Below are 23642 nucleotides of genomic sequence, written 5' to 3' on the forward strand. Positions count from 1 at the left end.
TCTACAAGGGTTAGCTTCAAATTAGAGTTCCTACTTCTTTAAGAGCTAAATATATTTCACTCAGTTGGCACCAAGTGAATATGCTGTTAGAGTTTAAGCTTACTCTGTAAATCACTGCTACTTGGAAAATAATAAGAGTTGGCAGATATCGACTAGCTTAAAATGTTTTTTTATCCCTAATAGTAAGAACTATCATAAATTTAACAATGAAAGATAAGGGAAAATTTAACTGGTTAAACTATCTGATTTCAGAATAATACCATCTAAGTGCTTTGGTAGATCAATATTAAGGACTACCTAGTGATTTCAATGTAGGAAAAACAAATGAATCACACTCTGTATCAGACCACAATTTCACCACATTTAGTTTCCCAAGGGAAGCCCAGGAGAGGATTTTCTCTTCAGAGCTAACCAAGTATGGGAGAACATGCATTCACCTTCAGTAAGGCTTCATGTGGCAGGTAAAAAAAATATTGTGTGTCTGTTACCATGAATTAGGTATCTTTCATTTACTCTAAGCCTGTGCAGAATCCTAGGACTATACTGACTAGGTACTGAGGTTGTGCTATTGTGTGCATCATTACCTCGTAAGTTCAAGGGCTGGCACACAAGCTCCAGGTTTATAGGAGGAACTTCCTCTGTATTCCTTGGCAAAGATGAAATCTTGTATGCTGGCCTTTCCTTCCAGAAGCTTCATACATTGTCGTTGAACATACTGTTTAATTAGACTTATATCTCTTGTTTCAAATAGCAGCTTTAGAGAACGCTCAAGTATCTTAAAACAAAAAAGATATGCATATAAAGATAAAATATCCCCTAGTACATTTCATCATTGTTATACTTTCAATTATGTAACTATTGAATAATTTGCTGATCTACCTAAATAATGCTACTTACAATGACTAGATAATAAAAATTATTAGAAATTTGAAAATATTCTGGAGACTTTATATAGCTTGCTAGTTCTTAGAACAGAATATCATGCAGGTTTGAGAAAAATCATATTAGAATGAAATGCAGATGAAATATCTGCTATGTGATGAGCAACATAAATCATTCAAGTTTTTCTTAAAAAGTCAAAGTACTACGTACAAGAAACCAGACATAATTTCACATGTTGTTTTTATTTGTTATAGAAGGTACCTAATTCAGTTATGAAAGGACAGAAAGAAGTTTAAATGTAACCACTTAGTGAAATCAAAATCAGCCTTTTGCTTTTTTATAGTGTTGATAAATAACTGTGACAGAATTTTCCGTGTTGGAAATATTTCTATTAGGAAATGACCAACATGCAGTAGATGTAAGTAGTGGACTGAATTTAAATTAGTTCCAGATTGAGCCTGGAAGATACTATGTTAAGTGAAATAAGTGAGGCACAGAAAGATAAATATCACATGTTCTCACTCATATGTGGGAGCTTAAAAAAAAAAGTTGAGCTTATATAAGTAAGAGTAGAATTGCAGTTATTAGAGGCTGGGAAAGGTAAGGGGAGAAGGGGGGAAGAGGGGAAGGGGGGAAAGGGAGAAGGGGGAAGGGGGGAAGGGGAAAGGGGAGAAGGGGAGAGAGGGAGAGGGACGGAAGGAGAGATGGGTTAACACATACAAAATTACAGCTAGATAGTAAAAATAAGCCCTAGTGGTCTATAGTAGTGCTAGGTGTCTACAATTGATAATTTATTGTATGTTTTCAAATGGCTGAGAGAAGCTGAAATGCTCTCATCATAAAGAAATGATAAGTTTCATTTCATGATGGACACGCTAATTACCCTGATTTGATCATCACACATTGTATACGTATATTGAAATATAACTCTGTACCCCATAAATATGTGCAATTATTACACATCAGTTTAAAAAAAATAGTCTGGGTGAAAGTTCTGTATCTTATTCTGAATACTTGAACCTATGCATATTTATACAATAAGCTTGTTAATTTAGCTTAGGTACAATTCTTCCAGCAGAAAAAGAATGTACCAGATGATATCTCTTCCAGAAACTAGTACTAAATAATATCCCAAATTCACATATTGTATATATGACATAATATATTGATAACGGTCAATCTGTTATGCTTTCAACATTCTCATAAAACTCAGTGTATAGAGTGGTATTCCCACTTATACTATTTATATTTGGTTTGTTAAAGAAGGAATCTGAGCCTGAGTAAAGAAAAAAACAAAATACTATGGTTAAAATTACTATGGTTGAGAAATTTAGTTAACTTATAGTACCTCTGTTCAGAAATCTTCCTAATTTATATTTGAGAACCCTAGTAAATAAAATTTCAGTTATTCTGAGAGGGATTATGTTACTTATGAAATCTGTTATTTTTTCCTCTTTATCTTGTTCCCTAGGTTTTGTATTAACATCTCCAGGTGATAGTTGGGAAACTCTTATCAAGTTCATGTGTTGATTTTTAACAATTTTGATAAAACAAGGGATGGGAAGAAGTCAGAAACTAAGGACTAAAGTAAAATAGTTTTCATTAGAAATAAAATTCTCAAGGGCCGGCCTGTGGCTCACTCGGTAGAGTGCGGTGCTGATAACACCAAGGCCACGGGTTCGGATCCCATATAGGGATGGCCGGTTTGCTCACTGGCTGAGCGTGGTGCTGACAACACCAAGCCAAGGGTTGAGATCCCCTTACCGGTCATCTTTAAAAAAAAAAAAAAAAGAAATAAAATTCTCAAGGGCCGGCCTGTGGCTCACTCGGTAGAGTGCGGTGCTGATAACACCAAGGCCACGGGTTCGGATCCCATATAGGGATGGCCGGTTTGCTCACTGGCTGAGCGTGGTGCTGACAACACCAAGCCAAGGGTTGAGATCCCCTTACCGGTCATCTTTAAAAAAAAAAAAAAAAAGAAATAAAATTCTCAAAATTCATATAGTTCCTCCTATAGTTAATGTAGAATATATACTTCCCTTCACCTAGATGTGTGGTTAAAGATAATTACATTTTCACCAGATTCTTTAGTCACTTATTTCTTACAGATAAAGACAAGATAGAGAAAACTTACCTTAGAAACAGCAGGGCAGGAATCTCTTCTAACTGTTTCTATTCCTTTTGCATCAAATACAGGGTCCTTCTGATCCAGTGTTTCATACATGTAACCCACATACCTCTTTTTTGTTTGTAAAACGCAGGGCAAATATACCTGTGGTGAAATTAAGAAAATGCCTCTAATAACCATTTTTCCCATATCATGAATATTTTATTTTTATGTCTTTCTGCTCTCTTTAATCTAATGTCAATTATAAAAAAATTCTAAATATGACTTAGGGATAATACCTGGAAATGAAAGCACACCAAATGAATTTTACTTCTTTACCACTCACTCATTCCTTCTCTTGCACTACCAATTTTGCTCCTACCTTAACTGACACTGCTCTCTCAAAAGCCAATCATATTCTCTTAAACAATTTAAAAATTACTTTAAGTAACATCTACGTATGGTGCAAAATTAATATGTTATGAGGGTAAACAATGAAAAGTTTACTTCTTCTTCTCTAGAGGCATCCTGTTATTGGTTTTCTGTGTATCCTTCCAGAGATATTCTATGCAAATACATGTACTTAACATGCTTTTCCACAATGATAGCTTACCATATACACCATTCTGTACTTTGCTTATTTAATTTGATAACTTATTTTGGAGAGTACTCCATCCTACTACAGAAAGCTCATTGTGTTTTATAGCTACATAGTAGTCCATTGTACTGGGGGGGAGTATCATAATTTATGTAACTAGTTATGTACTATAGATCATTTAGGATGTTTTCAATCTCTTGGAACTACAAATAATATTTTAGTAAAGAACTCTGTGTGAATTAATCTGTAGGATAAATTCCTTGAAATAAAATTCCTGGATCAATGGTGTGTGCCCCCCCTCCCCGCCCTTTTTTTAATGTTACCGATTTGGTCCTTTCCCCTGCCCCCAAGCCTTTTCTTTTTTAAAAAATATTTATTTTTTTAATTGATAAAAACTGTATGTATTTATTGTGTACAACATGTTTTGAAATACATATACACTGTGGAATGCCCAAGCTTTATCAATAATCACATTAAATGTAAATGGTCTAAAAATCCCAATTAAAAGGCAGAAATGATCGGACTGGATAAAAAAGTAAGACCCAACTATCAGCTACTTATTACAAATCCACTTTAAACATAAGGGCATAGAAAGGTTAAAAATTTTAAAAGTGAAAAAAGATATACATGCTAATAATAATCAAAAGAAAGCTAGAGTAGCTATATTAATATCAGAAAAAGTAGATTTCAAGACAAGGGATATTATTAAAGATAAAAGTGTCAATTCACCAAGAAAATACATAATCCTAAATGTGTATGCACACATAGTAAGAAAACTCCAAAATACATGAAATAGAAACAGACAAAACTAAAATGAAGAGACAGGCAAATCCATGATTATAGCTGGAGACTTTAGCACCTCTCTCTCAGTAATTGACAGAAAATCAGTAAGAATACAGAAGGCTTCAACAACACTATCAACTAACTTAACCTAAGTAACATTATAGAACATTCCACCCAATAAATGGAATACACAGTTTTTCAGGGTTGCATGGAACATTTACTAAGACAGACCATCTGCTGGACCAAACGACAAATTTCAATAAACTTAAAAGCACTAAAATCATACAGAGTATATTCTTTGTCCACAATGCAATTAAATTAGAAATAATAACAAAAAGATTACTGGAGTATCTCTAAATATTTGGAACTTAAACACCACACTTAAAATAACCTATGGGTCATTACCATTGAAGCAAATGAGTAATGAAAACACAAGAAATCAAACTTTGTAGCTAAAGTAGTATTCAGAGGGAAATTTAAATCTTTAAATGCTTATATTAAAAAAGAAGATTTGTTTAAAATCAATAAATAAAGCTCCCAAATTAATAATGTAGGACAAGAAAGCAAACTAAACCCAAAGTAAGTAGAGGAAGGAAATAATGGAGTAGAAATTAATGAAATGGTTCTTCAAAAAGTTAAATGAACTGATAAACCTCTAGCTAGAATGAACAAGAAAAAAAGAGACAAGCATAAATTATCAATATCATAAACAAAAGGAAGGTGTCCATAAAGATCCTATAGATATAGAATCACAAAAATATAAAAAATTAATGCCAATAAATTTGACAACTTAGAAGAAATGGACAATTCCTTGACAAACAAGTTATCAAAACTGACATAAGAAAATCTGAATAATGCATTATCTATTAAAAATATTTAATTTATAATTAAAAACCTTCCACCAAATAAAATTCTGGGTCTAAATGGCTTCACTATTGAATTTTATCAACCACATAAGGAAGACATAATTGTACCAATCTTGCACATTCTTTCTTTCAGAAAACAGAAGAGGGAACACTTCAAACTCAGTTTATGAGAGCAGTGTTTTTCTTTTCCCCATACCAGACAAAGACAATACAAAAAAAACCCAAACCTACAGATCAATATTCACCTTGAACATATGCATCATAATTCTTAACAAATGTTTGTTTTCTTTGAGAAGTTTTACAGTCTTTGCTCTTACATTTAGGTCTGTGATCTATTTCAGGTAAATTTTTGTGTATGGTGGTTTCTCCAAGCACACCATGCTCTTCACTTTACCAGATGGGTTGAGTGACAACAGCATCATACACATACTTCTAAAATAGTACTCATCACTAATTCTAATTTTTCTCCTCTCTCTCCCTCAATTAGAATGCTCATTCTTCAGATACCATATATGAGTCCTCTTTAAATCTTTTCTGGCACAATTCTTCCTTCAGAGTAGGTACATGATAAACACTTGGGAGTCATCTTTGATTCTTTTCTCCCTCTTTTATGCTTTCCACACCTGCTCTCCTAAAACAATCCCTTTAACTCTTGCCCATCCTTCTAAGTATCTCTTGGATAGCCCTTTATTTTCCCTACTGTCATTTCACTAATTCAGGCGATATGGGTTGGAAGGGGCATCCTGTCTTGTGATTCCCCTACTCCCAATCCATCTTGTACACCTCTGTGAGGCCAATTATCCCCAAACAGCTGTGATCACGTCACTTTGTTTGACAAGTGCTATGGTTTAAATGTGTCCCCTCCAAAATTCAGTGTAATTGGGACATCAGCTGAAACACCTACACATGCCTTTTCCTGGGGCTGCTTTTTCTTCCTCACAGCATGATGGATGGATTCTAGGAGTGAACATCACAAAGAGAAACAGACAAAAGGGTTTTTATGACCCAGTGTCACAGCTTCTGTGATGATATTAAGAGGTGGGGCCTCTAAGAGGTAACTAGAGCATGAGGACTCCTCCCCTCATGAGTGGAATTAGATGCCCTTATAAAGGGTTTGAAGAAGGGAGTTTGTCCCTTTTTGCCCTTCTGCCTTCCACCGTATGAGGACATAGCAAGAACGCCCTCACCAGACACCATATGCTCATCCCTTGGTCTTGTACTTTCCAGCCTCCAGAACTGTGAGAAATCAATTTCTGTTCAGTATAAATTACCCAATCTGTGGTACTCTGTTATAGCAGCACAAATGGACTAAGACAATAACCTTTACTAGATAAAAGTTTAAACACTTTAGCTTGGCATTCAAGACACTCTATGGCCTCATCTCAACTTATTTTTCAGATTTGTCTCCTGCTACTCCATATTCCCCTGTTGCTTTTCCAACTCCATATGCTTCTTTATGCCATTTTCTTTTGTGTAGAATGATTGCAGTCTCCTGGTTACCTATTGCAATTCTAGCCATTTTTCAAGGCACAGTTCAATGTTAACACCTACATGGAGTCTCCCCATTCATTCCAGGAAGACACAATTCCTCTTTTTCTTTGTGTTCTTAACAGTGCTTAGGGAGCCTACTCTCATGAGATTCTAAGTTTATAATAAAAGAGATCACTCATATACATTTCTAATCATTCCTTTTCGAGCATTAGCTCTTGTAAGGCAGGACTGTATCTAAAGCTTCTTTGTATTCCATACAGCTCCTAGGCTCAGTATCTTTTACACAGAGAGAACTAAATACATATTTGGTATCTAAACGTAAGTAAAAAGAGTCAAGAGTCCTTGTGGCAGACTATATTACAAAGAATATCTCCCATCCCACATAGTCTTACAATGTGACTCTGACATTCTTCCCATTAACAGTTGGGGTTTATGTACCCTCCCCTTACATCTAGAGAGGCTTATGATACAATGTGATTTTGAGACTGAGTCATAAAAAGCACAACAGCTTTCTTCTGTTTCTCTTTGAACCAGGCCTTCATGCTGTGAGGGGAATAAGCAGGCCCAGGGAAAGGCCATGTGCAGGTATTACAGCTGATGTCCCCCCAGAGACATCATCAACCACAATTTAAAGAGAGTAAGCAAGCTTCAGATGATTTCAGCCCTTAGCTGTCAGCTGGGTTACATACAGCCTTTAATTCTTCCTAGCTGAGGACCTAGACACTGTGGAGCAGAGACCAGCCATCCCTGCTGTACTCTTTCTGAATTCTTGAGCCATAAAATCTGTGGGCAGAATGAAATACTGGTTGTTTCACACCATTAAGTTTGGGGTGGTCTGTTACAGAGCAATAGTAACTGGAACAATCTTTCTACTTCCTTATATAAAGACATTACTAAAAAAATTTGAGAAAATTATATAAAACTAAGAAAATATTTAAAATTTAACACTTTTATAGACCCCATATACTGCTAATCATTCTGAAAATGTATTGAACAAGTGAGAAATCGCTAGATGTGAATTTTATATGTGATTATTAGTACTCATATTACATTCCGCTTACCTTTTCAAACTTCAATTTCACTGGTTTAGGATTGGTAGCAGTTACAGCTTCAGCAATTTCTTGACCAATCTTAAAAGACTGCTCCTTAGTGGCTCCTTTGAGTAGCACAAACATACTAAGGGGATTATAAATAGAGTAGGGTGATGAGGAAGTCATTATAATAAAAAATTTCATCAAGAGTAATTCTCTTGGCTAATACTGTATAATACCAAAGAAAACCCTTTTCCCCCCTTACTCTCCCTTATTAAGTTGCTTCCTATCTAAGCTTTCCTGTTTTATCACACTTTCCTTGTGTACTCATGATATACCTTGTTACAGATCTTTAAGATATCCAATATTTTAGCTACACACAGACCAACTCAAATATTGCAGCTGCCAAGAAGGTCCTGGATCATCCCTAGACATTTAAAATTTTGTATGGCACACATTTAAGTCCATCATAAAATAAGAGAATATGTGATTATAAAGAAGTGGAAAAATTACCTGTGATATGGGAAAAATTTCCTTCCAGAACCACCTAACTTAAAATGACACACAAATTTTGTAATATATGTTCACTGAAGAAGAGATAGAAAACACAAAAAGAAAATAGCTATCTGTAATCCCATCATTCAGAAAATAGACACTACAAACTTTTTGTGTATATCCATAAACATTTTGTGCATATCTGTGGTTCATGTTGTTTGGTAACTTTCTCCTTGGATTTAATGGTATATCATGAACACTTTTCCATGTTACTTAGTTTTTTCACATTATTTTTACAGTTGCACTACATTTCCATGTATGGATGTATTATAATTTAACCAAACCCCTACCATTAAAAATTTAGGTTATTTAAATTTTTTAGCTAATATTTTATTTAAAATAATTATTTGGCACATCTCTGATTGTATCCTTAAAACAAATTCCTAGAAGTGAAATTTCTGAGCAAATGGTATATACTAAAAATTTATTTTGAAAGATAACCATCAAACTGAATTCCAGAAAGATATTTCTGATGTACAATTCCACCAGCAATGTATGCAGGTCAAGAGGGAAGAATTTCTAATATGGAAAAAAAATACTCAAAAATAACTGATAAAACAAAAGTATTAGGAATCTTTTTTCTAATCCAGTTAACTTCATAATAGCACTTTACATTTCAGTATATACTACAATCTGAGCACTAACAAAATTAATGGCTAAGAGAGATTATGAAGTTCATGTTCACTTATAATTTAAATTGTGGAAATGGACAATATCTTGAAACGTGACTTTAAGATTTTTGTTTCTAGCTACATGAACTAATCTCATATTTCTTAAATTTTTTTTATATTGGACTTTAAATCCCATTTGGATGCTTTCTTTGGAAAAACTCTTTCCCTGCCAATACTAGAGACAGTACTTGTTTTAGAGCCTGATATAAAAAGTTTTAAAAAATAAAAGGAATAATTTATCCAATCTTACTTAAGGTCTTTAAAACAGAAATTGTCTCAATCTGAATTAATTTTAACACTCACTAAGGTAGAACTTTGATTAGTTTTGTTTTTCCAAGAATTTTATGTAAGTGGAACTACAGGTACTCTCTTATGTCTGGCTTCTTTCATTCAGCATATTTTGAGATACATCCATAGTGCTGGGGAGACAGTAACTGGTACCTTTTAATTGCTGAGTAGTATTCTACTGTATGGATATACCATAATTAGTTTATCCAATCACCCATTGATGGGCATTTAGATTGTTTGCAGTTTTGGACAATTATGAACAAAGCTCCAACAAATATTTGTATACAAGCCTTTGTGTGGACATATGTTTTCATTTCTCTTAGGCAAACATTCAGCAGTGGAACTGCTGGGTCATATGTTAAGGGTAATGTTTAACTTCATACGTAACTGCCAAAATATTTTTATGAAAGATTATTATTCTTAAAATGTTCAGATGTAGTGATGAATGAAAATATTTTAAAATTAAAGTGTACATATACATAATTCTATAAAGCTCTAGAACAGGCAAAACTAAGCTATGGTAATAGAAATCAGATAAGTGGTTACCTGGAGTTGGGGGTGAGAGCTAGAGATTGACTGCAAAGGGGAACTAGAACTTTTTAGGGTGATAGAAACATTCTGTATCTTGACTGAGATGGTGGCTGGTTACTCAGGTCTACACATTTTTATATGAACTGTATACTGTGTACTTTTTTTGTTAAAAACTGTAACTCAATAAAAGTGATAAAAATTACAGATATATATACTTTACATATTAAAAGTTATTATTATAGGGTATATACATGAGATTTTACCCAGTAGTGTTAGTGGGTTTGTCTGAGTCCATCTATTACTGTTTTGGACAGTTTGATATGGAGCTAAGGGATGGCTCTGGTGGCTCTCTCAGGACAGCATGGTGCTGATTTGGAGCTAAGCTTCAAGATAGCTGGCCAGGATTAACGGAAGTTTTTGGTCACTTAACAGAGTGGAGGTGACTGGCCTAAGAGGGAAAGACTTAAAATGAATTTCTAGTTATCTGTCACCAGTGCTTTTGATCTGCTTAAATAACATTCATCTTTGGGTTGAGAGGTCCAAAGTACACATTTAGAGTAATGATTTTCATAAAGAGGGGCACTGAGTGAGGATATTAGAATCACCTAGGAGGTTTTTCTTAATTATGCTTAGGTGAATTTCCCAAGAGATTATGAAATCTCTACCACCCTTCTACTGCCTTGGAAGTATGTGTCTTGTCAAATGTCTTTCTCTATTCTACACAAGAATCACTATTATAGACTTCAATGACTGATGGGAGTAGGTCATACACCACTGGAGAATATGATTGAGAAGTACTATTATATAAAATAATTTTTTCAACCACTATAATATAAAGAAATACATTGCGCTTATTTATTATACTTTCCAAATGGACAATAATAAATAACTGCTTTAGGAGAAAAACACTCTTCTAACAGAGTCCTTCTGATGCCTTGGTAACTGATCTCCCTAAGCTAGACCTCAAGATTCATAAAATCACCAATCTTGAAATTGGAAGGAGGCAATGGTCATTCACCATCGTCTGTCAGATTTCCCTCATTCTGATGATAAGGCAACTGAGCCTGAGAGAGGCTACGTGACTTATTAATAGCCATGTAATCAACTAGAAGTACAGCTAAAAAGAGAGTCCAGATCTCCATACTCTCAGCTGGGAATTCTTTTTCACTCCACCAAGCATTACCTATTATACCTAGAGTAGTGTTTCTCAACCTTTTATCATTAATGCCCTCCCAATGGAAAAAATTAAAGTTAAATTTAACAAGAGAAACTAATTACTAAGGAATAAAATATTGTTGTATAGATAGGGTTCAGCTCCGTAGGGCCAAAAACTATCATATTAAGATTTTTTTTGTGCCCCCCCCCCAACTATTTGTATTCTGCTGGAGTGATACTGGTCCCCCCCCTCCCCGGAGTGATACTGTTACCATTGAGAATACATGCCCTAGAGTGAATTTACCTCATACAGATTTCAATAAACATTTGTTGAATGGATCAGGCAGTGAATCGTGATCAAAAGTTCTAATGACACAGCAAATAAATTTTTTTAAAGTCTGATGTAGAGAGAAAGCACCAGCTAGGAATCAAAACACTGAGTACTGCATTATTATCGTGATCAAAAGTTCTAATGACACAGCAAATAAATTTTCTTAAAGTCTGATGTAGAGAGAAAGCACCAGCTAGGAATCAAAACACTGAGTACTGCATTATTGACTGTTGGGTGATCTTAAACAAATTTTTTATCCTAAGGGAATCTGTTCTTAAGCATGACCTGAGGTACATTCTAAGACCTTGTAAGGTTCCTCACAATAGCATGAAAACTGCTGGCCTAAATAATATCAAAGTCCTCTTAAAGCTGACATTCTGTGATTCTAAGTTTGTTTGCTTACTTGAATTTTTAAAGATTTTAAAAGGCAAAAAACATAAGTACAATCGGAATCATACTGACTTCTTTTTTTTTTTTTTCCTTTTTGTCTTTTTTTGTGACCGGCAGCAGATCGCAACCCTCAGTGTCGTGCCCACACCGGACCGGGACCGGCAATGGGATCGCAACCCTCGGTGTTGCACCCGCACCTCGCTCAGCCAGTGAGCGGCCGGTCTGTATGTGGGATCCGAACCCTCGGCGGGAGCGCCGCCGCGCTTCCCAAGCGGCGCACTGTAGCAGTGCGCCACCGGGCCAGCCCTGAATCATACTGACTTCTGAGTCTGCATGTATGTTGTCAACAACTGACATGTACAGACCCTGAATTATAATCAACAATTCAAATGTTTAGCTTTCTCCTCTTTCCTAAATATTCTGTTAAGAGTTCGGTAACAAGGTGCAGAAGTGTTTTCATAACTTTTACTTTGCTAGAATATGCAGCAGAAGTAATTTTACAGAGCAGTGAAATACCCAAAGTCAAACCAAAGAGTGGCTTTTGATGAGTAACAGTAGAGAATATGGATAATTAGAGCCTAGATAATTTGAAACTATCCCCACCTGCTGGCAATAACAGCTGTTACATGAGGCAAGGTCCCATTCAGCATTAATATGATTATACTGATTGCATGTACCTTTTAAAGAATTGGAGAAGATTAAATGCTGTTCAAAGATTACTTTTCTTACAAGCTATTTTTAATGATTAGAAGCATTATCTCCTATTGCTCTGTTGGACTGTAAAGTGATCAGAGGTCCTGATACAAGTGCTGTTAGCATGATCACACTGTGACTCTAAGCCCTCAATATGAAAAAAATTTCAGACTTCAAGATTGCAGAATACCTATGTTCTAGAAGAATTCCAATAAGCCATATAAATAAGATACTACATAAATAACTAGGCCTGGAACAATAACAGAGCAACCAAGGAAGCAAACGGGCTGGTGTTATTAACTCAGGATTCGAAAGCAGTCCCATTCTTTACCAGTCCATGGATAATGGGCTTGAAGAAGTCTGTGAATCCTATGGAATCAAATGGAAAACTGTACAAGGTCAAAAGATTTTGGGGCCAAGTGATAAGTTAACACTCACAGCTTTGGCAACTGTCCTTCAAAAACAGTTTAATTATTTTAAGATATACATTTAAATTCAGAGAGCTACAGCCATAAGAGGATTTATTCACACTAAAAGTAGTTTAAAAAATACACTAGATTCCTGTGTATATGGAGGAAGGCCATGGGAATCTTCAGTTTGTGGCTCAGGACACTTACCCTTTCTGTCTCTTAAGACCGTATTTGATAAATCAGGGCTTGTGTTTACTCTGATCACAAGATCATAAGGACTGGAAAGGACTTAGGTAGAACTCTATTTTTAGGAAGGATTATCCTTAAGCCATTTCAAACGCTGAGATGAAGATCTGAAGAGATGCAAAAAACCCCCCAAAAAACAAAAAAAACTCCAAAAAATACAAAACCAAGAACCTATTATTACCTGTCAGTATCGCCATATACAACCCTAGCACCCCATTTCTTGGTGTCATTAACCAGTTTAATAGCTCGTTCCAAGGTCTCTCTGGCTTTGTGAACAATACTATCGCCAACCTGTTGGTAGAAACACATTGGAAATAATTTGTTAACATAGCTCAGTATAAGTCAATAAACTTTAATATATAGTATTTATTTTAAATTTAATTACTTAATATGAGGGTATTTCAAAAAGTTTGTGGAAAAATGGAATTAAAAAATAACATAAATCCATGAACTCTTTGAAGACCCCTTGTATTTCTAGAAATAAAACAAGGAGAAAAGAATGTAAAAAAGGAAACAAAATAGCCATCAGTGTCATCATTCTTTCTTCAAGTACTCAAGAAGAAAATGAGATGAAGAATTAAAAAGAAGAACCAATCAATAAAGAGACTTGCCTTTGAGTGTATCAGTAAGTACAATGAATTGCACTTTTTGCAAGGTGCATATCTGATTCATGGAAGAATAAGTCTTGTTTATCCAAGGACTTTCTCACATGCCCTTATAACTAAAGGCAGGAAATTGTTCTGTGTTCCAAGTACATATATGTGTATCTCTTTCAAAATTTTTCTGTTGGTGTGTTCATGATAATATCTTTCAATATCATTAAAGTTAGTGCTGAACTTAAGTCTCAGTAGTTATACATAATTTTTAAAAATACTATGTACAAGAAAAGATGTATAGATGTATGTAATTATATTATGGAAAATATATTACAAGCATTCAGTTTAAATCAAGTAGGTAGATATATGTCCAGCAAGGGTTCTTTCATTGGTGATTAGTGAGTTTTAACAATCATTATAGCATAATCTGACAAAACAAAAAGATGCTGGGCCTTGACAAATATGAGAAGCATGCTTATTAGATTTTACAGTTAAGTAAGTGAAGGAGACTATGTATATAGCATTGCTATTTAGTTCATTAAACTCATTAAACCTAAGAGTTGATGAAAATGGTCATCTAATATAATGGAGCAATCCTTTTGCAATTTTAAAATGATCAAAAGGGGCTGGCCGCATGGCTCACTCGGGAGAGTGCGGCGCTAGGAGCACCAAGGCTGCATGGTACGGATCATACCGTGCTGAGGGTTGCGATCCTCTTACCGGTCAGAAAAAAAAAAAAAATTTGATCGAAAGATCAAATATGCATTTGATCTTTTGTGTTAAGAAGCAAATAATAGTAATATCCTTCCTCGTTTACTATAAAATTTGAATTACTGGAACTAAATGTACAGTTGAATAGTATTTAAAAGGCTGTTCAAGTTGCATTACAAAGGAAATATTAAATATTTGAACAAAGGAATAAATAATAAAACTGGTAGCAGGAACTTAATTTTGGTTTTAAATTAAGATCATGAATTCTACTGAGACCTTGAGTGCATTAGAAAACCCTGGGAATGTGAACTATAACTTTGTACATTTAAAAAATCATGTTGTCTAACTGAAACTCAAGTTGAATAAAATGTACAATCTATCACCTGTTGCCACTTTCAAAGTAAGCTTTTAAATAGGTAAGAACAAATAGTTGGATGGGTGAGCCATCCTAGTGACAAAGTCAAATATGCTTTTGAGATATACACTTACAAATATATATACACACATACATACACATATTGATCTTAAATGTCTGCTTAATGCTGCTTACTCTGACCTATTTAAAAGTTACACCTAGAAAAGTCAGAACTCTTTCAGCTGACCCCGAAGACTGTGCAGTATTAAGTATTCAGCAGCACCAGGAGGAGGGGCAAGAGGGAAGGAGAGGTAATTAAATTAAAGAATTCTGCTGCTTTGTACCATGGTTCCTAATTTCAAAAGCACTACTTCACTACAGGCTAAGAGGATCTAAAAAAGAAAAAATAACTGGTTTCACAATTTAGGCAATGGTTGGGATCCTGAATTATGACTGTGACTATAATAAGAACAATATTTAAAGTAAAAATTAATTCTCTGAAAAGAAACAAATAAGAAGAAATGAAGTTTAGCCAGTTGAAAAAAATTATCTCAAATATATCTTTGTCATAAATATAGTTTATGAAAGTATGAATAGTTTAGGAGAAAAGTGTGAATATACAAAAATCTTAATTTATGAAATATGTCAGTGACAAGGTCCAACTGAAATAGACATTAACCTACAAGAATGAGATATATTATTTATTCTCCATATTCTAATAGGGATTCTTATCTTGTCTATCTCTACAGTAGTCCAGATCTAGCACTTTTGTGATCTTGACTATACCATCAGATATTTTTGATTGTGTATTGACTGAAGGAAAACACATGACCACAGTCAATAATCCATTTGCGCTTTTTTTTTTAAAAAAACCTGGCTGATAGCTTCCATTTTTACTCCATTGGTGCTAACTTTTCACTTATTCATTGGAAGCTCTTTCTGTGATGATAGCTGTTTTTTCCTCTCCTCATTTCACATAGAAGAGAGCACAACATTGTACCACTGTCGAGATGGCATTTGAGGAGTTTGTTGTGAAGACGGCATTTGATATGCTCACAGTCATTAACCTCCAAATATCTGAGAAAACCCTAGTCAAGGAGGCATATGTTGCTTGGCAGTCTGACTTCACCATGCTAAGTAGCAGTGTACTTCCCTGGCAGAACTCTACTCTCAAATTTCCACTGCTAGTTCAAGATCCCCCAAATTCTGATTATTATAGAGTTAGAATATTTATATATTTTTAAAGAAGTATTATTTTTACATTGTTTTGTTACTGAAGTGCATGAATAAATAATTTTTAAATTGAGAGGTAAGGAAGAAAATAGGAAAATGTGGAAACAGCCTAAGATTGATATCTTTGTTCTATATCAGTAATATAATCCTATCCATTTTTCTACTAGATCATATAGAACAGTGTTTTTCAAATGTAAATAATAACATGAACCCTTAGGACTGACAAAGTATTTTTTGTTTTACTTAAACCTGTATTTACAAACATGAAACTATATACAAACTTATTATTGCTTATAGCTTTTAGAGTACAACTACGAAACCAAAAAACCTATCCAGTATAAACAAAATCATATTACCAAAAATTTCAAGTTGATACTATTTTTCCATTATAGATGGTATTTTGCTGCTTTCAATAGAATATGCCACTGACTGCCTTGCACAGGATTTTGGAGTTCACTTGCCTACTGTGAGCTGTGTGGGTACTTTATTTTCTCTTGCTTTTCTCTCACTGAACTACTGCAAATATGATATACCACAATGTCCTCTGGCCTTCACTTGGCATGAAAAGATCGTTAATATAATGTCTATTGTGTTCTTTTCTCAATCACTAGTAAATTATTATATTACTCTGTCACACTGATTTTGTATTCATGTCAAATAAATACCTTAATTTATTAAATAAGAAATTAGCCTTATTCTGTGAAAAGTGTCTTTTAATTGTCATTGATCACTGCAAAGGAAAAGTTTTACTTTACAGCTACTGATACATTAGTAAATACAGAATGATTGTTGTTTATTCTGACATTTGGACAATCCAACCTAACTATAATCAGGTCTCTATCCATACATTAAAAGGAATTATTTAATACTAAAGTTGTTAACACTGCTAGAAAGGTGGCACTGAAATCTCATGCTAATAGAAGGTTACAATATGGTCATCCAGATTATGTAGAAATATGTATATGCTAATTTCTAAAATTATCATTAAAATAAGACACAATTCTCCTATGGAAAATCCACAAATCCCCAAGAATATGTATGTATATGAGGCTGGTTTGAGAAAAACTGATCCTATGTCATGAAAATAAAACCCTTTAGTCTGAAGTTTCGAAACAAAATGAAATGCTTTAATGAACAGGCATGCATTTAATTCTGCTGAGTCTCTTGAAAAGACTACAGATTTGTATCATTTACCTCAATACATGGCATTCTCCCAGAAAAATTAGCAGATGTATAGCCAAAGGTGACATTTGCTATCAGCTTAAGTCCTAGCTGACGTGCATCAAGCATTCGTGACAGGGCTCTGTCTTGCTTGTAAGCCTTCATTGACTGCTTCACCATGAATCTAGTCTTCAAAATTTCTTCAAGCATTCTCGGTAGCACACCCTTTCTTACTGAAGGCTACCATAAAGGAAAAAAGAATGTTTAAAATCCCTCAAACAGATTTAGATAATTAAGAAGGAAGCACAAGGTACAATAATGGCCAACTGTCATGAATTGGAACATGCTAACAACAGAGTGGCCACAGAGACTAGTGGCTGTCAATATAAAATCATCACAGTTAATTTATTTCGAAGATGATTTTTCTCCTAAAAAGTTCCTGTAATGTTTATAAATCTTATGTAGCACTACTATGTGAGTTCAGAGATCTCCAAGCAAGAGAATGTCAACTAGTGCATAAGTGACCATACAATAAGTTCAGAGGGAAATTTTATTTAAAAATTTAATGGAAACCCCCATTCTTTCAGAAAGACAGATGGGACTTGTATCACTCATAACCAACCTCAGGTTTAAAGATCTCATCCTAATGACCCCACACAGTAATCTGCATGGAACTCCATTTATCTACCTTGGAAGAATGATGAGCTGGGTTGACTCTGCTGACATTCAAACCTGCAGTTCCAGGGACTCTAGGTATTTCAAATCTGATGCTTAGACCACTAAGCCATCCCCTCCGGCCTATATTTATTAGCAATCTGGAAGAGGGGATGAATAGTGAGGTGATAAAATTTGTTGATGCCAAAAAAAAAAATCATTTGTATTAGTCAAGACTAGGGAGAATTTATAAGAACTCCAGTAGGAATGATAACCACAAAACAGTATTAACTTTGATGATGATTCACAGACACGTGCAAGGTAATGCATGTTGGATCTAACATTTAAAGCCTCAGGTATAGATAGGATAATTACGCTCCTGAATAATAAAAAAATATTATTTTCATTAAGCTTCACATATTGGGTCAAAATGTAGATGCAAATTTTTAAAAAGCTGTTAAAGGGAGATAATGTAATAAGCTGCTAGAGATGTGAAAATGAGAACATATTCTAACCTATAATTCATCCGGTGTACATTTTGAAGCAGTAATAATGGTTTAAGATGTAATATAAAAAAACCAGGGGACAAATATGCAAACATGTATGTGATGTGAAAACTGATTTTTACGTGGAGATGCATTTAATAAAAATATCTATTTCCATATCTTCAAGTAGATCTCATCTGTATCATTTCCTGGAAATATACTGAACCTTAAAATTTTCCAAAAAGGAATATATCATGAACTCTGGTAAAAAATTTCCTCACATCTAAATTACTAATTTTAGTTTAGAATTCCCTCTTACTGGCAGAGAATGGTACTACTTATGTTAAGTACACCAGAATGAATTTAAGGGCTGGTGGGGTCCACTATACCATCAACCACCCTACTGTCTCATGATTCTAGTACAGATTCACTGCTAAGGAAACAGAAAAGAATGAAGTTGACATATAAGTGGCAATATGATCTCCTAGATCTCTCTTATTTGTCTTTATGTGTTTTTTCTCAGTCTCTTTTGAGGAGAGATAAGGGAGAGAAAAAAGGGATCATTAGTTTGGATATGTTCTTAAAAATGCAATCAATAAACATATTAGAATATCTGGGCCGGCCCCGTGGCTCACTCGGGAAAGTGCGGCACTAGTAGTGTCAAGGCCACGGGTTCAGATCCTATATAGGGATGGCCGGTGCGCTCACTGGCTGAGTGTGGTGCAGACCACACCATGCCAAGGGTTGTGATCCCCTTACCGGTCAGGAAAAAAAAAAAAAAAAATTATCAAATTTCTAAGACAGTCTTAATTTAAAATAATGCAAAGAACAATTAGTAGAGTCAACACATTAAAGCAATTTAAATCTTTGTAGGTAAAGATAATCAAATTGCTATTTAAGTCTGCCAGTTCTAATAGAAGGCAGAAGGTATATGTGTACATTTATTTCTTTCAATATTTCATGAACTAAAATTTAACAATTAAAAAACTTTAAACCTAAGTTCGAGCAAAACAAGATGGTTTTTTTTCCTGAGTGATTTCTTAAAAGATTCCCACATCTTTGACTTTTTAAGATAAAATATTCAAGCAAACTTGGTGTTTTTGGTGTCTACTATGTGCCAACAATATGTAAACCATTATTAGCTCTCCAAAAGTTAAGCCAAGTTGATATCTTTCATTTACAAGAGAGTATTACCTTGACAAAAGCTACTCCATTGGGGGACACTGTGATATCATGCCTAATCTGGTAAAGTAAATCTGGAGGTACTCTTAGAGAGGTACAGCCAAATTTGAACTCATCATACCTGTTAAGAAAGAAAACATTAAGCAAATACTTTCTCAAATCACAGAACAGAGATTTTTAGGCAATCTTAGGAATCTTTCTTATCCCATTAGAAATTCATTCTTCAACATCTGAACATGAATTCATATATTTGGTAATATATTTATTTTTCCTTCTTACTAAAAAGCAGTTCTTCAAATATTCACAATTAAAAGGAACATTTCTTAAATGGCACTATCTTAAAATTTATGAGTAAAATGTATACTGAAATACCAAATTTCAACTCAACATATGATCACCTTATTCTAAGTTCCTTAAAGAAAAATTTAAACCTTAAATAAAAAGACTAAATCTTTTCATGTTTTTCAAATTCCTGTTCTTTATAAAGACAGGATTACCAATATAATTTCCAAAGATGCTTTCTATGAGGAAGTGAGTATACTACAGATTAAAACCACACTTGATCTCAAATACGCAAAAATCATTATAAAGAAAGACTATTTCTTACAATTCAAGAAAAATATCTACTTCTTGAGAATTTAAAATACTATTCTCATTCAGTTTATAAAATTCAATTTACATGAATTAATAAAACCTAACTAACATTTAACTTTTTAAAAATCAGACTATTTCTAAGAAAAGCTGAGGAGGTGATATCTGAATTTACCAGATCATAATCCTCAAACCATTTCACTGAAAGGTGATTTCCATTAACAATTAAAAATAACTTTCATTTTAAAAGAGACCATAGCTATACATAGAGTGAAAAAGATAGCTGCAAGGCTGATCTATTCACAATTCTCTTCATAAGCAACATCCATCATGAAGCTGAATTAATCCTAAGGTGATCCATAGCAATCAGTAAGACAACCACATGGATTAGCTGTGCTACAGCCCAGTCTTCTTGCTCATAAGAACAGCGTCAAGTGCAAAGAGACACTCAAAGAAAGTCTAATTTTAGTAAGAAATACAAAGCACAACAACATAATTGTAAACATGGAAAAAACCTTACTTTCCCAAGTTTTCCACGTGACCAAGGCAAGTAGAAAAACAGTAGTTGTATGCAATTACAATAGAAGGATATAGTGACTGGAAATCCAAAACGAGAACAGAGTTGCTATAGAAGCGGGATTCAGGCTCCATAATTAGGGGAACACACTGTGGGGCTCTCATTTGTGATCTCTGCTGAACACTAGGTGTCACAGGAATATAGTTCATTGGTTTAGCAATACGCAACATCATTGATTCCACGCGGTACTGCACATAGGGAGAGAGAGGTGAGAAAAGAGGAAACACAGTTTAAATATAAATATATTAGTCATTTGAGCATATGATAATCATTTGGTGAAAGTTTTACTCTTCAGAATAAGGCTGCATGGCTTTTTTACAATACAATTACACAGTATTAATTTAGTCAGCTTTCCAGTGTTGAAGGGGATGTATATAAATCCTTTTCTTATTCCCATAACTTTTATTATAAAAACTATAAATATGTCAAATAACTTATAAAATAAGTCAATTTTGGAAAGACAGATGTAATTAGATCTCTTTTCATGTTTATATATATCTACACCATAATAAGCAGATGTAAGAGAGAGAGCTGTACAGCCTGACAGTTTCATTTAAAAAGCTGGTCAATAATCTCTGAGAAATTTACCGGGGAAAATTTTAGAAAAAAAGGCCTGTCAGGAGACTTGAGATAGAGAAATGTTATCCCAGTTTTTAAAAGAAGGATTCCAGAATTGAAAGGTAATCAGCTTATTACTGATACCTAGCGAAACTGAATCAAGCAATTACCGATTGTTTATAACAACTACTATTAAGCAGATGGTTTGAGGTATTATAAAAAGAGAGCACTCACAAGAACCAGCAAGGGTTCACTAAAATATTCTCATATGGTTTTAAGGTATATTTGTCTTTTATTATAAACCAGCTCAAACAGTTTTTAAAACTTGTGGGGGTACAGATAAAATAAATAGCTTATAAGCAGTAAAATTAAGTAACAGGTAATGCCAAAGTAGTTTGAACTCTATTTTTGTTATATGTTATGAATTGGTTGATTGAGGAATGTTATTGACATAAAGTAATTAAAATAATTAAAAGTAAAGATTTTATAAAGTTAAGGAACCTGAGTGATTTAATGTAGGATCCCTGATATTTAGCACAGTGCTTAACAAGCTACAGGTATTCAGATAAATACTTGTAGAATAAATGCATGAAATCATTTTCAGCAAGGCATTTGACAAAATCTCTCATTACATCCTTGGGAAATTAGAAAGATAAGAATTAAGTGACTTAAGTTCCCATTTTTCTTAAACATTTAAAAAAAGTTACATAGCCCATTTATACTGATTTCCAAATCCTTCATTTTTACACTAAAATCATCTATTGGGAGTTGGAGTGAGCCAAAATTAGAAATGTAAAACAAAGGTAAAATTTCTTTGTTGCTCCCCGGTTCAAAAGGAGCGTCTCTAATCACACTAACAATATTCAGGAACGTAATATCATCCTCAAGGGCACGGACATTTACTTCCTTAATACCAGGAAAAACTTGGCAGTGGCCAGAAAGTTGGTTGGAGAGGTGGAGCTGTTAGAGTGAAATTAAAGCTTTTCCAGAAAATAAAATAAGATTTGATTACCTAGCTATTGATTAGGGGGTACCAGATAGAAAGTTTAAAAAAATCAAATCACTTCAAACACTTCAAAAGTATATTACTCATGAAGAAATGTCAAATGAGAAAGAAAACTGATTTCCTACCTGTGAACCCCTTGTCAGTACATGTAAAAACTGAATGCCAAAAAGTCTGGCCATTTCACTGGTTTTCCCAATCAGGTCCAGCTGTTCTAACATCTGGATATTTCCACGGACACGGCTAATGTAATGATCAACCATCTTCCATCTGTTAAAAAAGAATCCATGTGATGAACATCATGCAAAATTTTGAACACTTGAAACCAGCACTGTTTTCTGCCAAAAACATACATATTAAAAGTGAAATAATTACTTAAGGAGAGAGTCATGATATGAGCCTTTAAGCAAATTATATTAATGAGTTAAATATTAGAAAATGTCAGGTATTTCAAAGGCATAAAAGTCAGATAGTTCTAGGTTCAAATTGTGGCTCTATTACAACCTACTATGTGACTCTAGGCAAATCATTTAACCCTCTAGGCCTTAATTTTAGTATGGGTAAAACGGGGGTAATCCTAAGACTGTTGTAAAGTGTTAGACAAAAGCAAGAACTATAGCTGCAACTATTATGATAATTATAGTAATTGCTACTTCCCCATTTCATTTAGAATCTAATTTTCTACCTTGAAAAGAAGGAGGATATACCAATTAATTAACATATACTGACAGCTTTCTGTGTGCTAAAGATTTTACATGCATTATCTAATTTAATTCTTACTTCACTCCATGAAGTAGAATGTATTAACATCCCTATATTATAGATAAGGAAACTGAGAATTACTGTGAAGTTACTTTGTTCCAGGTTAGAAACCTACTACAGTAGAACCTGAGCTTTTAGCCAAACGAATTATGACAAATAGATTAAGCAGACAGAACATGATCAAAAGAAAAGACGACGGCATGATTGCACATTATAAATGAGTAACTGTCTTATTAAATTTCTAGTATCATAGCAAATTATTAATTTTTTTCATTAACAATAAAGGTAGACCCACTGCTTATCACTTCACATGGTATTAATGTATTCCTCTCCACTGACTGGTAATGAAGCAATATAACCAAATAGCATTTTATCTTTCATAACTAAAGGTTAATTTAACAAGGTACATTTTAGCTTGAATAATTTATCTAGCAGATAACAACTGCTACTTTTTGATCTAGATCTACTCATGTATAACACATAAATATAAAAAAAAATTTGAATGACTAAATTTTTTTTAAAAAGTATTTAAAAAGTGGTCTTTCTGAAATAAGATCACCTGCATTCCTACTTTCTAGTCCTATCTGGATAGCCATGTGTTACATAAAGAGAATGGGTAATTGTGGTTCTTAAAACAATAACAATGCAACAAGGTAGACTTTTGTTAGTTTTTGTTGTTGTTGTTAAAGAATTATGCCATCCTCCTAACTCTATCAAGCTCAAGAGTAATAAGAAAATACAAGTTT

The 23642-nt window shown here is 34.0% G+C and overlaps 1 protein-coding gene across 1 annotated transcript in view; it reads right to left on the minus strand.

Moving 5' to 3' along the window:
• The window catches only part of REV3L (REV3-like, polymerase (DNA directed), zeta, catalytic subunit), a 110181-nt gene that overhangs the window by 8005 nt on the left and 78534 nt on the right, over positions 1–23642 (minus strand). Inside the window, exons 21-28 of the mRNA XM_008584529.1 lie at positions 22263–22404; positions 20517–20761; positions 19418–19526; positions 17118–17324; positions 13210–13319; positions 7789–7903; positions 3017–3154; positions 585–775 (exon numbers count right to left, since the gene is read on the minus strand). Coding sequence (XP_008582751.1) covers positions 585–775; positions 3017–3154; positions 7789–7903; positions 13210–13319; positions 17118–17324; positions 19418–19526; positions 20517–20761; positions 22263–22404 — 1257 coding nt within the window. The remainder of the gene's footprint in view (positions 1–584; positions 776–3016; positions 3155–7788; positions 7904–13209; positions 13320–17117; positions 17325–19417; positions 19527–20516; positions 20762–22262; positions 22405–23642) is intronic.

The sequence above is a fragment of the Galeopterus variegatus genome, unplaced genomic scaffold (genome assembly GCF_000696425.1).
Source record: "Galeopterus variegatus unplaced genomic scaffold, G_variegatus-3.0.2 Scaffold3300, whole genome shotgun sequence".
Classification (NCBI taxonomy): Eukaryota; Metazoa; Chordata; class Mammalia; order Dermoptera; family Cynocephalidae; genus Galeopterus; species Galeopterus variegatus.